This window comes from Chlamydotis macqueenii, chromosome Z, assembly GCF_036417535.1.
Source record: "Chlamydotis macqueenii isolate bChlMac1 chromosome Z, bChlMac1.mat, whole genome shotgun sequence".
NCBI classification, from domain to species: Eukaryota; Metazoa; Chordata; class Aves; order Otidiformes; family Otididae; genus Chlamydotis; species Chlamydotis macqueenii.
This window is the reverse complement of record NC_141593.1, coordinates 21367253-21383231: the sequence shown is the minus strand read 5'-3', so window position 1 is coordinate 21383231 and position 15979 is coordinate 21367253. Positions and strand designations below refer to the sequence as shown.

Here is a 15979-nt window from a genome sequence, read left to right as displayed (position 1 = left end):
CAGGTGCAGGACCTTGCATTTGGTCTTAGTGAACCTCATAAGGTTCATGTGGGCCCACTTCTTGAGTCCATTCAGAACTAAACAAATAAATATTTGTATTAGTATCTTTTACAAATTCCCCCACATAAATAGTACTGCACAGTTACAGAAGCTGACTTTAATTGAATAAGAACCAATACACGCTTCTTCCCACAGTACTGGTCCTCCCCATCCCAGCCCCCATAAATATTTTAAGATTTCATATATCACATAGGAGAACATTTACTTTCAGAGTTCTTAATTTTTTGAATAATGTTTCAGATTCTGTTGCTGAAAAAAATAGTCGTTCTCAAAAAAAGCCCAAACCCATTAATTTGTATAGCAGTATAAAAATGTTATAGAGCCAAAATACAAACTCGCTGACTATACTGCAAAGCAATGTATCGGTGGACATGGTAGGTTAGAATAATTCATGATTTAAGTATGGATTACTAAATACATTAAATACTTAAGATTACAAAAGCTTCAAAGCACACACAAAAGTCCATCTTAAAAATTTATGAAGACAAAAGATGGATCAGTTTTTATACTCACATCACGGAGTCAGGGTATCAATACACTGTGATTATGCACTAGCCCTCCAACTTAATTCCATTCACAGCAAATCAGTTCTGGATAATGTCTCAAACATTCCCACTGAGAGTAATTACATTGTTACAGCCATTATAAGAAGCATCCATCAAGTGAAGATGTTTTGCTGATAGGAAACAGCATGACTACAAATGACCAAAACTCGAACACTGGCACATTTTCTAGCAGGACTGTTAGAATATGAAACAAACTAATAGTTATTAAAAACAGTAAGTGTAAAGCCATACTTTCATGTTATAGGTCAGCTGATCTAACATCTAACATTCCTTTACCTCCAATCACATAGTACCACCTATACTCTTATGCTGGCCACAGCACCCTACTGAACCCAGCATGAACTGATTTGGCATAAAAATCAATACAGAACTATTTAGTTTTTGCTTTTTCTTCCTCTGTGAATCAGAGCACTATGGAATCAGATGAGACAAGAGAAGCTTTGGCTAGAATTGTGCAGGGATTTCTTTTACTCACTGTAATATGAAACCACTGCCTATGTTGCCTACTCACACTATCATTTAAACTAAAAAGATAATTAGATACTGGTATATTTTGGCACTGCCATCTGGTTCTGACTATGTATTTTCACAACTGTGCAAATTGTCCAGAAAGTAATTCACAAAACTATGTTGCAATAGCATACACTGACATGGTGATGCATACACCTTCCCTGCTGCTTACACTTGAGAAAAGCAAAACATAATTCTAGAAAAGTTCTGGTTCAGTCACAGATCCACTGTGCTAGTCCACCATTCTGACAGGTCAGCATCCTTCAGACAGCCTAAACAGACTCACTAAAAGGAATCCTGAAGAAGGGCACAAGATTCAGGACAGTACAAGTATCATACCTTTTGCTCTATCTTGTGCAAAAATCTGCCTTGGTAAGCAAGCTTTTCAAAAGGACCATGCTGTAAAGTAACAGGTACCTTGAACTCCCAGTGAGCTTACAGAAGAACATCCCATAGAAGACACATCTTGTACCATCAGGCTCTAAATCAGGAAGGCTGAGCTATTGGCATTGATAAGAAGTTTGCACTTCAGTACAAATTTTTGTTGAAACAAAATTTTGACAAAGCACTGCCTTTTTTTTTTATGAATAAATTTTACATTTAAGACAAAAAACTCATAAACACAAAAAAAGCTCAACACTATTGCTCTACACTAAAGTAGGGGGGTTCCTTAGAGAAATTCCTAAGATCATAAGAAAATACAGAGGATGTTCTTGGATAAACCATGAAAATGGCCACAATTCGCTTTTTACTAATATGTCTTAACTTACCTCTTTCTTAAAAGTAGAAACATAAAGCCAACTTAATAAAAGACACTCTTCATTCTGTGTGTTCTACATCACCCCACAAGTTCCTGGCCTCTTTCTTCAATATCCAAATACAAGTGTGGGTTCGCAGGCACCACCCTGTGTCTCTGTTTTCTACTTCTTAGATTTCAATTGTGTCTGTATATAAAAGTACTTCCCAGAAGATCCACTTCATTCTTTTTCTTCCTCTACTCACATATTTTTATGTAAGAAGTCATAGCCTCCAGACAGCCTGCTCTGCTTCACCTCACTCTCCTTTCTTCTTTATAGTCCAGCTTCAAAATAAACCACAATAGAAGCAGGGAAGGTACATGCGTTGGCACTCCAGCTCCACTATCTTTTGTTTTCTTCTTCCACCTCCACCTGCAGTCCTGTCCAACACAGCAGGAGCACGGCAAGAGACAGACAGAGAAAAAAACCTGTATTTCCTCTACTCTCTTAGGCTAAGTGGACTCACTCTTGGACTCAAGATTCACATTTTGTCAGTGAACTTCAGAAAGGTCTGTCTGTGACAGGCCTCTTCCCTCTCCACACACAAAAGACCCTTACAAAGTAGCATCTCGGGCTCAAAGGAGTGCAGAAGGTGACATGTCAGCTACATTTGGGCTATAGTTTACCAGTTGAGTGGCCTTGCTGCAGAGGTGTAGCCATTTCAGCGCACATTCTGTACATCATCTATACGGCCAGGGATGACAAATGCTTTTTACAGTATCTATTTTGGAGTTTAAGAATTGTTTTCTTCCACTGCGCTCAAAATTCCACTTTCTGCCTGCTTTTCATGAAGAATTACTTGAACGATTAAACTCTACCTGCAATAAATGATGATAAAAAGCATACTGCATGCAAAAATACAGCAAGTCTCTTCCCACAAAACATGCAAACTCCTACTTGAAAAATGACAGAAGACAAGTAGGAAAAAAACCTTGTCTTAAAGAGTAAATAAGAAGATAAAATGATGAGAAAATGCACAAGACTTCAAAAAAGGAACTGCAGCGGTCTAAAGCTTTTTGATGTGTTATCATGTGTTGCACACGGAAGGACAAAAAGAGACAAACTGCTGCCAAGAGCACAGGAAGAAGATTAGGTAGAGAAACTCAGGACAGATAAAGAGATGCTCTGAATCTCATCTAACCAGATCATTGGATTTGCTGAGATAAATGCTGAACAAAATCTGTGTTAGAAGCCAGACAAAAATCTATCTTCATAACTGAAACTCATAAAATAGTGGTACAGATAAAGCGGAACAGAGAATTCATGTAACATGCTGCTAGAGATAACATTCAGTAAGATCTTCCACTACTATTTCCCAGCACAGGTTTTACAGAAGTTCAATCTAGAGAACAGGCAGAGAGCAACTGGGAGCCCATCTCAGCATTCTGGCTGAGCAACCACCTCCTGCTGCGGCTCTCCCTTAAAAAGTGAGATTATTTCTTACTAATAGTGGATCAAGTAAATCCAAGGAGATCCTCATCACATTTTGTCCCCATAGGGGCAGGTCACATATTGTACTTTGCAGCATATGCCTCTAAAATTCAGTACTGCTACATGTTTGTATAAAACTAGTTTCAGTGCACAAGTCAATGCAACATTTATGCTTAAGCTAAAGGGAATTGTGATACATTTAGAACAAAAGAAATCCAAAAGACAGACATCCACATAGTGGTTAATACCACTCTAAATACAGATATATTCCATAGATTAAGATATTTCAATCCAGAAAAATTAATCTAGTAGTAATTCCAATGCATTATTTATATCCTCCTAAACCAGCTTACTTTTAGAAACCAGATTTGTCTGTTGTGCTGTGCTGCAGCAGGGAACAACATATTGCCACAGCAACTACAAAAATGGTGTTCTGCTTTTCAGTTTAGTAGCTCCCTGTAGAAGAGATGTGATCATCCAGAATAAATTTATTTCTGTTCACCTTTTTCTCTAATGTATAAAATGAAAAATTTCTCAGACATTAGGAATTTCTTTTTTTTCCCAGAAAAGAATAATTTTTGAATTTGAAAAACAAAGTCCTGCACTGTTCTTAAAACACCATGCAAGCAGCATTAAATTTGCCTCAATTTATATGTATTCAGAGAGTTTAGTATCATGAAAATCAATTAGAAATATAAAACTCACTCAAATTGTTAGTCTTGGAGTCAGTAACAAGTCATAGAAGTGAAGGACTACAGGCTTGGAGCAAAAATTCTATAAAAGTTATTACAATACACTCTCTTCTTATGCAAAGTCTCATCTTAAACTTCCTCCTTACTGTTTATGGTGTGGTCTATCTCATAATACACACTAAATCTCATAAATATGAAAGCACTGTTGTATTCTTGTTGACATAATTGTTGAACTTCATCTGCATTGTTGAATTTTTATCTGCTACGAGTCATCTTATATAACCGCAATTTAGTCTGCTGTTCACTCCATCTGTATAATAAGAATCCACACTGAAACTGAGATGCTTCTAACTGCACACCACTGCAACCTACCTCCATGAACAGGACATTGTTTTCCTTACCTGAGAGACAGCAAGTCTCACAAATTTTTACAATCTAAGTTGTCTGTGGGCTTTCAGAAAAACTAAAATAATAGTTTCTAATATTTACAGTTTATACAAGAAAAAAAAGCATACAGAATTTCTAAGGTTCTAGGCTGTTTATCAATATTTTCTTGGAATAGCAATCAATACAACCATGGAACAGAAGCAATGATCTCTGCTATTTATTTTAAAAATCCCACTTCTTTGGCAGACAGTCAAAAATAAAATATGTATTTAACTTCATTGGGCTTAGTTTCTATGCTGTGTTGCTTCTGCCCAGCAAGATACGACATCTGCAAGGATGGATAAGGATCTTATCGGTGGCATGGCACATTATCCCAACTGTTGACCCTCAGGGTTGTAGCACTACCAGTACAACAGCACTATTTCAGGTAGAGGTGGCTGCATTTGGAGACTTTGTGTGTGTCTCTTCAGAACAATTATGCATCAGCAAGAATATTGGAAAAGCACAAAATGGTCAGTGAAAACCGTTGCCTCTTCTTAGCATACTAACCATTAAATGTGGCCTGACATAAAGAAGTAGACGATCCCCTCTCTTGTAAGATGAGCACTTAATGTGCAATAGCTCATGGACTTCTGCTATGCTAAGGTTATTCTACAGTATTTGTATATTCTATAGTATTATTTGTATATTTATATATTCTATAGTATTTGTATATTCTGAAAGTATGTTATAGAGAAGTAGCTTATTCATATCTATTTAATTTAAATGAAGGAAGATATTCACAGCACAGCCAGCTATTTTGACCAGCTGTAAAGTTATTATTATGACAGTGCAGCTACACTATATTCTAGTCTATATATTCTAGCTTTGAGATCATAATAAAAACATTTAGAGTATATACAGATACACTGAGACAATCCTAACACATTCATTTATCCAGTAGGTCCCTGAGTAATTTTCCCTCTTTTCCAAGACAGGAGTGAAGTGTTATGTGGTCTACAATACAATCCATGACAGAAGGCAGGCAGAATTTCTTCCTTGCAAATTCCTGGTAAATTTGCAAGGCTGTTTATCCCACTGGTTATTATTAATACCAAATTATGTAAGATACATATCAGGTCAGACACTGTCATCAAAAGCTGTAATAAAAAATAACAGCATGAAAAGACTGCAGCTAAAAGTAATTAAATTTCCAGAGTGCTGGGTTTTAAAGGCTTGCAACAGCAGCTCCAGATGCATCTCAGAAACCAGGAGCTTTCACATGGTATTTCCCTCAGATACAATTTCCACAGAAACCACAACTGCAATTTAACAAAGGTATGTCATGTGTTTGGGCATGAATTCATCATTCTTAATACCTTCTTGTTAATCCAGTTCATTATCAGTAGCAGAATTAATTTCATAATTACAAAAGTCACCATGTAGTAACAATAGTTACAACCGAAGCAAAAGCAAAGATACACAAGCTTTGGCTCAGAAGCTCCTCATGCCTGAAATTTCTCACTTCCTTGTATCGGCTAGTTAAATAAAGATACTGCTCCTTACTTGTAACCACGTAGCCCTGTAATGCAGTATTGCTGCTGCTAGGAACAGCCACAAGCTCCGTACCAAACTTGTGAGGCCTCAGGGCGGAGGCTGGCCATGCTTGCTCTGGCCGAACTTCCCTTGCCCTGCCTGCTGCCTGGTTTTACTTGGTTTACCTGTGGCAGCAATTTCTCTGACTGACCAGATGTCTGTGGCTAATCTGTCTTACTTTTGCTATCTCTGTATGGTACAACCACAGACAGCAGTCATTCCACGTAGAATGAGGTATTTACAACTCTAATATTATGATGCAGTGTAAAGAAATACAGGTCTGTTAAAGATCACAGAGGTCTTGAGAAATGGAGACCCAGGATGCAACGTGGAGTAGTATAGGCATGGGATCACACGAGATGGGGCACTGGAGACCCCAACCACTATGAGCCACTTCCCAAGGGTCTGTTAAAGGAATGCACTTGGGCCTGGACAGAATTAGTTTTAAGAGAATCAAACAGAACAGAGAACTGTGTCTTATATGGATAAAAGGCAGCAGATATGGTAATATGGATGTAGCATGAAGCTGCAGATCAGTGAAGAAAGAGTAAAGGTATAAAAGTGTGTTAACAAACACATAAAAATGACCTCAAGTGGATTTTGAGGTAAAGAAAAAGAAACCATCAACATGAACATCATACTCCTCCCAGTGATGGACTCCAGATGCTGGCAAGCCACAGTCACACTCCCCACCACCACCCCAAGATCTTCTGGCAGCCTGCAGACCCCACGGTGCAGTGCCACAGGCAGAACCCCAGGAACCGGGGAAGAACAACTGAGTGTGTGTAACAGTCTCAATGGCAATATTACTCTTTTTTTTTTGTTTAACAATTACATCTTGACTAAAGATAATCACACTCTTAAGATTTCAGTTATATGAAGAATAAATTACATACACAATGGGTGTTTCTTTTTTCCCCATAAACAAGATGTGAGTGTAGCACCTTGCTGCTCCACGGCCCTTAAACCATTAATACTATAGCACCATCAGTGCAATACTGCTATTTCAGAAAATCACAAATGTATCAGGCCAGGGACTGTGAACTCTGCAACTGCATGCTAACACAGAAGCACTTCAGTCTTCCTTATTTCAAAGTTTATCATGCTTTAAACCAGTTCAACCAGTTAAGTATAGAACTTAAACAGCTATGTTAGTTTGAGAACTTATCCATAGCAGGAATGGCTTTGAACACTGAAATCAGTTTCCATCTTTCCCAAACTGGAAAGGTTTATACTAATATTTGATTTTTACATATCTTACGATCACTCAAGGAAATGAATGAGAAAGGTGGTGTGGCTACAGTGTAAGCTGCACAGACTCAAAATGCTCTCTCACTATTGCACCTCTCAATCTTAATTCTGAGGATTCACATCTAGTCAGTTACTGTAACTTAATATTACTTCACATTAAATCCACTACCTTTTGGTATATATCTCAGGGTACGGGATCAGGACTGTCCCTTTTCCTCTGTGTTTCCTTTACTTTACTTTCCTTTTCCTTACTTTAAGCAACATCTCCAGGGCTTTGTATTTCCCTAACAGATGTCACAATTGAGGCCTTGTAGTTACTGCTTGCCTTCTCCAGCTCTGATTTCATTTCACCTCCTTCTCTTCCTGCTTTACTTTGGTACAAAAAATAAATAATGCTTTTAGCCCTCCAATAGCTAACTGAATCCATACACAGTATGAGGATAATTCTTATTATGAGTACCATCATAGAAAGAATGACTGAAATCCAAGTATATAAATGCATGATGAGACACCTGAAGGATTTACAGTTTAAATATAAATGTGACAGTGCAAGAAAACGAATTATAAGCCAATGTAGACAGGAAAAAGAGATAAGAAGAGATTAAGTGAACTAAGGTCACAAGTCAAAACTTTGAAGCCTAGCCCCTTCAGTACAAGACCATCAGTTGCTAGTGAACATCAGTATGGGCTTGAAAACTCAAGGCTGCAGGGCAAGATAACAATGCAGCGTCTCACCCACCTGTTTCTGAGTTCAGATTAACACCTGGAGCATGAAAGCAAACTCACTTCAGGCAAACTGACCAGTTGCCATCTTTGTAAGACAAAACTTTCATGTTTTAAAAAAGATGAAAAAGAACTGGTGATGTGTCAAGTTATAAAATGAAGCAAAAAAGACAGTATTTTTTTTCCAATGGATCAGGATAATTTCCAACAGGATACTGCAGTTTTGAAGCTGGCTACATAGTCTTCTGTTATGTAAAATGGCTGTGAAGAGAAAGGAAATAAAACTGGACGAGCCACAAATGGTATTTCTGACATATTCCAGAAAATTATTATAAGCTTCAGACATTAGCAAACAATGCAAACATACAACAAGATATATACAAAAGCAAATTTATAACAGAAACACTTCATCTTCTTAGCTATAGCAACAATAACAAGAACCATTAGTAATAATGGCAATTCCTAAATTTAAGTAGTTATTATGATACCCTAACAGTACACTTGAAACCTAAAAATCCCCCAGGAACACAAACGTGCACGCAGGCACACACACTCACACACAGTGGCAGGTGTCCCTCTCACATAGGAGCTCTCTCCCTCGCAGAGCAGAGGAAGGGAGCCTGGGTCCCTCTGCTGTCGGCAGGCTGGCTCAGTTCGCACCCACACCACAGAGCCCACATCAGGGCAGGCCTGCGCAGGCAAGCGCAACTCGGGAGCTCACACAATCGCTCCTATTTGCAATCCAAGGTATGTACTTCAGCTGAATAATAGAGTGCATTCTGCCACAGCACAGCGTTTAGGGGCACATTTTGGCTTACTGCAAGACAGAAAAATCATCTGTCGGATAAAGTTATCGCACTACAAAACAAACTTAGAGAAGCAGCCTAGGCATTTACAAAGAAATTCCGGAGTCTGAAAAGGTCTGTTCTCTCAGACTGCTCTCCAGAAAAGCTTTAATTAAAGACAAAAATGAGATGCGCAGTACCTTTAACGGAGGGTAGCTTAGAAGAGATTCACGTCACATCAGGGTTCTGCTGCATTGGAGTACTTCTTAAAACAGCACTTAAATTAAATACTTCCCATTGTCATTTATCAAAACTCTTTTCACTCCATCCACTCAGAAGTTTATGCCTTTTTCTCTTTGTGAAGTTTTACTATCTGATTGCTTAAGTATGTGTGGTAAGTATGCTAGAAATCACAGTTACCAAGTACCACCAATCAGCTTCCTACTGCAAGTACCACTGTAACAAAATGCACATTTTTACAAGGAGGGGTGTCAGAACGCTGAAGAAAAACAATGGCAAGTGGAACTTGCAAGAAAATGGAGGATACCTAGACTGCCACATGAGAGGGGAGCTGGCACGAAAAGGATTAGCATGGCAGAGAAGCATCCGCTTCTGCGACATATCAGACTGTACTGAGGATGCGATTTTCTAGATCCCCATTGTCCTAGGAACATACCACAGCGATGGGAAACACATGTGCTGCTTGACAGAGTCTGAGAAGCAGGCCTGTTTAACTATTCCACGCCACGATCACAGACTTTAACCAAGGTTAAATAAATCAATGCAAAACCAAAATATCTTCCCCTCAAAACTACTATTCAAAATCAGATTATTTATTTTACATATTTTTTAATTATTTGTACTTTGTAAACTGCATGCTTTCTGATTAGACATAGCAGATTTAGCAGGTGTATTATCACTTGCTATATGAAACTTAAAAATAATGTAGGAATTTTTTAAGCATGGCTTAACAAGAAAAAGATCTGAAAGTACATTTTTCTTTCTTCACTATTATGAACTTGGAAAATATGTACAACATTTTATTCTTGAAAGTAACATGTAACAAAGATTTAAGTGGCTAGAGAGACTGCAGATGATACGACAATGCAAATGCTTATATATACTGTGCTTCTGCATCATCATTTCATTTAACAGAACCAATGAGGCCTGGAATTTTTAAAGCCATTTTAGGGACTTGGACATCTAGGAATCTTTAGACTTACTAGAAAATAAGTATTCAATATTAAGACATCCAGATCTTGGATACACTCAGTTTCAGAGAAGCGTTTTACAAAATATAAACAAGTTTTAAAAATATCACAATGCCAATTTAAATTTTTCTTTAAAAAAAACCAAAACAACCCTTTCCAAAGATGAAAGAATATATGCATGCCATACCAAAACCTCTCATAATATGTCCCAGACCCACCACGTTTTCAAGCTGGTTCTTACATTTAATTGAGAGAAACAGCCTTTCTATATATCTCTCTCTCAATCTTAAATTCATTGCTCTGCTTAGATTCTGTACTATATTCTAAAGGCCCTGTTGACTATGTAGGAAAGAGCTCGAAGTCACTTGGTGCCTCACCAGAGTGCAACCGTCTAAGGACAGCAGAATATTAAGGGTGAAAATCATTTTGGTACCAAGGACTAATGCAAGACCCATACATGAACTATTGGTCCTATTATCTTATTGCATTAAACGCAAGCCAATGAAAACAATATCTAATCCAAGCATAGTCCACTCAGATAAGCCTAGTATCTCTCAGTAAGGCATAAATATTAAATTAGACTTGACTACTGTAAAATGTAAAGCAATCACATTTAAAAAAAATATCTATGAAATAAGGTTAACATGAACTTTATATGTCACTGCACTTCATCTATGGAATATTATCACAAAAACATACCTATCTGACATGGGAATGATTTCTTGAGAAGATACTACTTCCCTGATGGAGTTAGTATGTTTGCTCTTGCTGGTCACACAGTATTTTGTAGCAGGAATTTTATCACGAGCATTTTTCTTTCAAGGCATACATATCATTAGTCTTTCTACTGAGTTTCAGAGCAAACAAAAGCTGTGTTATTAAAGATATATTCCTGGTCTTCCTCCTCTCTCCCCCATCAAAAATTGCATGACCATCGATGGTCTTTAATTTTGTTCTGCTTTAGATGGCTTGAAGAAGGAAATAATGGTTGTATAATTGATACGTATATTTCTGTTACATTTGTGGACAAAATATTTACCTACTAAAGACTAATGTTTTAAATACCAGCAATCAATTCTTTATTCAAAGAAAAGATATCTGTGTTACAATAAATAATAAATGCAAACATATTAAAATATAAATTTTTTTTAACTGTAAAGTCAAAATGCCATTACTTAAAAGCTAGGAAATAGTGAAATGCTGTAGTTTGTCATTTAGGATATTTGACTGTTTAGTTTCCTTTTAATCATACTGATTAAATTTTACTGTATTTTTTCTCACTTCAAATTTATTATTATATACCAAAAAAATAAAAAGGCCAACAGAAACTAATTATATATATCCACCAAGATTTGATTCGACACAGAAAAAAAATTATTGGGTTGAATTAGAAAAACTACATGTAGGAAGAGATCATAGATCCTTGTTTGCAGAATACCTGACTCTAGACAGTACAATGTTAAAACAGTATTAAGAGACAGCACCAACAAAGTCAGAATGATTTATAAAATCAAGCCAAACTTTACAAAAAAGTAACTCTAAAAAAAAAAAAATTTAAACACTTACTTGCTTCTCTAACCACCGTTCTCGCCTTCTTTGTTTTCTTCTCAAGCTTTTCAGCTTGTTTCTTTCTCTCTTATCCAGCTTTTGGTTCAATGAAATACTCGTAGGCTGCACAAGACCAACAGGTGTAGTGTGTTGTTCCTCTTCTACAGCACTTGTAGGTGAAGAAAGGTTCCTCACAAAAGGGGACCCATCAGCAATGACACTCCCAGAAGATTGCCCAGTAGCTTCAAAATCGCACTCGCTTTCTGTTTCTCGATGTAGTAATGTGGTAAAGGAAGTAACTGGAAACCTTTTTTGTAGTTTGTCAGCACTGGAACTGTACAGGTCCTGAACAGAACTATCATCTTTCCTATTGGACTCTAATTGCAAGCCACTTCGTGTGTAAACTAGTGGATCTTCATTTTGGCCATGGTAAATTGCTTCCGTACCACTAGTTTCATATAATGCAGGTGACAAAACAAGTCCCTCTCTGACATTTAAATCCAAACTACGTGATCTTCTGTGAAGAGGTTTTACACTGCATGCATTATTCGTAGAATAGGAAGCAGAAAGTTTTCTTTTCTGATGTAATGTCCTTAAAGGAGGACTTTTACTTTTCATCTCAAATCTAGGAGCTCTTACTTCTAGACAAAGTGCTTCTGTTAATCTTCCAGTACCATTATTCTTTCTGGCCATGTATGAAAGTCCTTGATTTTTTATTTCCAAAGCTGCAGTTACCACTTCATGGCAGGTATCCTTTCCAAAACCAGAATGAATTTTGAAGAGAGGTAAGTGTTTTCCAGATGCTTTTGCCAATTTAACAGAGAAATCTGACTGATAGTCAGTCCTACTTTTGCAGAAATGTATATTTACTAACTGTCCACAGGAACACTTTGTGTTGCAAACAAAGTTAAAGCCCCCTAAGCAGGCCTCACAGAATGGGCAGTGCAGTTTTCCAGTTGTCCACTGTGCCTGTTGAAAAGAAAAAAAAAACAAACACTCAACACATTCATCGCAAATTAATCAAGAAATCATTACTAAAGTTACTCTTCTTTATTAAAAGGGTTTACTTTTTGTTTTTCAAACACAATAAATGAGACTTCATAGGAGAAAGAAAATCCACCATAAATAATGTTCTGTTCAAAACTCTGCTTGCTACAGTGACAACTAATTCTAAGAAATCCAGAACACACATTTCAAAATGTAGGGCCTTTGAAACATGTTTTAAATTTGTCCATAGATAGAATAATACTGCAATACTAATGAAAACATTAGATCCTTTAAAGCAGCGAAATCAATTTACCATGTTAATCTGGAATTGGCAAGCAGAGTTTCTCAGCTGAGTCTTCTGAGTGCTGATAACATTTCTTGCATACTAAGTACAGTGGAAGGAGATTTCACACAAAAAGAATATAGCTTTTTACTTTGCTTACCCCATGAAAGCTTGAAATGGTACTTGTATTTTAGTATTATGTATGTAGTATTATAACATAATCTGTGTGCAGATACCATGACAAACCCTTAATACTTCATCTCTAAAGAGAGAGTTATTTTCATTATTTGTAATTCTATGGATTTCATTTCAATCCTAAACGCACTTTTTCAAAAGAAAGCACGTATTAAACATCTGTAAACTCCTACATACTTGCTCAACTATTAGTATTTTCTGTAAATATATTAATCTGCCAGCAGAAACATTTTAAGGAATAAAGTTATGCAAGTGTTTGTAGGATCAAAGCTCAGATGAGAAATATTATCAATTCCAATCACACATTACTCACTAGTCTGCCTAAAGTGGAGTTGAGCTATGAATACAGAAGCTGCCCAATCTAGTTACAGTTACAGCACTGCTTTTAGTTGCAAACGTCTTTCAAGGTAGTTTGGGAAGATTATTCCATGACTGATGCTTGTCTGATTGAAAGCTTCAGAAAATTTCAGTAAAACCAATTTTGCAGCTTCAGAAAAAAAAAAAAAAAAAAACTTGTGCAGAAAACAGATTATTTTTCACATGCAATGCTAGAAAGAGTTCTAGAAATACTTCTTTGAGAAATTTACTCTTGCCTTGTGCGTTAAAACCTCAAAATTTCACAAATATTAAAGACGTGCATTTCATTGCAACAATGAGAATCTGTTTAAATCTGGATGTGTTTTTGACTGAGAGAAGAAAAAAATTCTCAGTTTATATATGCCCAAATGCTTTCAAATCCCTGAAAAGTCCTTGAACATGTGCGGTCTCTCTCAGTTTAGATAGCTGACCAATTTGTGCATACACCATTCCCAAAGAAGAACTAAGCTGGCTCAGAGATTTACTGTAAGTCTCCCACACTCTATTTCTCAGATGTCATGGGCTAGGCATGAAAATTCAAGGAAAAGTACTTTCTAGTGCCTTTAGTGAGTCTTTCTGGCACTCAGGAACTATGGAATAGTAACCTGGATTTCCAAATGGAGAGGAAGAATGATTCATGAAGGCTATGGAAGAAGGGTAGGAGTCTGGCAAAAATGGGAATGCAAGACACGACAAGGAAGAAAAATGACATCTCTATGTCCTAGGTACAGAGTCTGGGAGATGAGATGCAGCACAAGGGAGTCTGGGACTGATTTAGCATGAATTTGGCAACGTACTGTGGAAGCATTGACTCAGTAAAAGAAGTAACAGCCTACCAGTGGAGGAGGCGGGAGGGAGATAATCAGCAAGATCTGAAAAGGAGCTGAGGGTACACAGATTTAATGATGGACTGCATAAAGAGGAAAAACTGAGAAGGGTTAGCCAAAGAAGCTAAAACAAGTGATGAGTGATGGGGAAAAGAAAATGCAGGTCAATAAAGGTCACTAGCAGCCCTACCTAGATGTGTATAATTATTGAAGATTATCTATACACTAATGTGCGCATGAAACCCAATGAGACTGGCTAAGAACAGGGACAGATGGCAAAAAAGAACTGGCTGGGAAGCAGTGGGTTTTTACAGCCTGCAAATAGAGTTTGTGCTTATGTAAAATGATTTAGCCTTTGATTCAGGAGTCATACAGGAGAAAATGACACATGATCACAAAATTAATCAGAGCCCAGGAGGAGCTGGGGATAAGTCAGAATTGTTTAAAAACCCCACACATTTAGCAATAAATCCACAGGATCTTTCCAGAGAAGTCAGAAGTCAGTAAGGCAAGAGTTCTCGGGATATTAATGGACAAGATGAATACTAAGACACCACAGGTGTTAACAGAGAACTGCATTCTCTGCTCTGCCACCAGAGGAGCACTGCTCCTCTGCAATCTTAAGCAAATACATTAAGCCGTTCCTGAGCAGCCTACGGGTTTTTGTATTTCCCAGTTCTCCAGCCTGACCCCTCTGGCCAGTTACAACTAAAGTTGAAAAGAATAATTATTAGTATTAATATCAAATCCAATTTTACTGAAATAATATAACATGCAAACAAAGTACTCCTAAAAACTGCATCCTTATGATTAGGCATTCAGGATTATGCAATTCTGTAAAGAGGAAAGATACCTCATCACCCCTAATCTTCACACAACTGCCCAGAATTAATGTTTCTGAAACAGATACAGTACTGCGTTTAATTAATATTTAATAAAATAAAACAGAGAGAAAAAAATGAAGGAGGATGAAACAAATTTTCTTAATTTTTGAATGTTTAGTTTTACAGTTACAACAATTTTTTTCTTTGTGTATCATTTTCAGGGTGATCTTGTTTAGATCAGAAATTATCTGTGATATAGTAAAACTTAAGACACTGAAGTCTAAGCAGAAAGGAATGCAGATATCATTTGCCTCTCAAAATCAAAGACTCATCAGAGAAAAACTGTAGGACAAAAGAAAACCACTGTTTCTGCTTCTTACATCTATACAACAACAGTAACTTCTAGACCTAGAATAACTTAAGTAAAATACTCAACTGAAACAATCAGCACAGCAGGAAAGTTATGAGACAGTTTGTAATCTCAAATGGGCACTTGAAACTAAAAAGCAGTGACACTGCGTTGTCATCAGACCTGGAATTTCTAGGAAGATAACTACTTTGTATTCACCTAATAGCACATTAAATAAAAAAGACATCACATCACATTCCAACAACCGATCTCTTAGCAAATCTCCAGTCCAGTTATATGGAGAAACATGCTTCCTATTATCACTGTCAACATATCCATTAGTACTACAGGCCATGATGATCAAAACAAACCAAAACGCAAAGCCTAGACAATTAATATAATTTTAAGCATTGACAAAATATGCAGAGGTGCCTGTGAGTTATTTGGACAAACGTAAGTACCTTCATCTATAAATGAGCACAAACAGAATTTATCACTTGTAGGTTTTGTGCATACATTAAAAAAAAATAAGAGAGAAAACAGCTTCTGTAAATGGTAATGACAGAAGTTACTGGGAAAAAGGTCTCTCTAATATACATGGAATTGCGCAGAAAAGTGCGT

General features: G+C 37.0%; 1 protein-coding gene across 1 annotated transcript in view; it reads right to left on the bottom strand.

Moving 5' to 3' along the window:
• The window catches only part of RNF180 (ring finger protein 180), a 74463-nt gene that overhangs the window by 50533 nt on the left and 7951 nt on the right, over window positions 1-15979 (bottom strand). The window contains exon 4 of the mRNA XM_086770614.1: window positions 11555-12505. Within this exon, the coding sequence (XP_086626740.1) occupies window positions 11555-12505 (951 nt within the window). The remainder of the gene's footprint in view (window positions 1-11554; window positions 12506-15979) is intronic.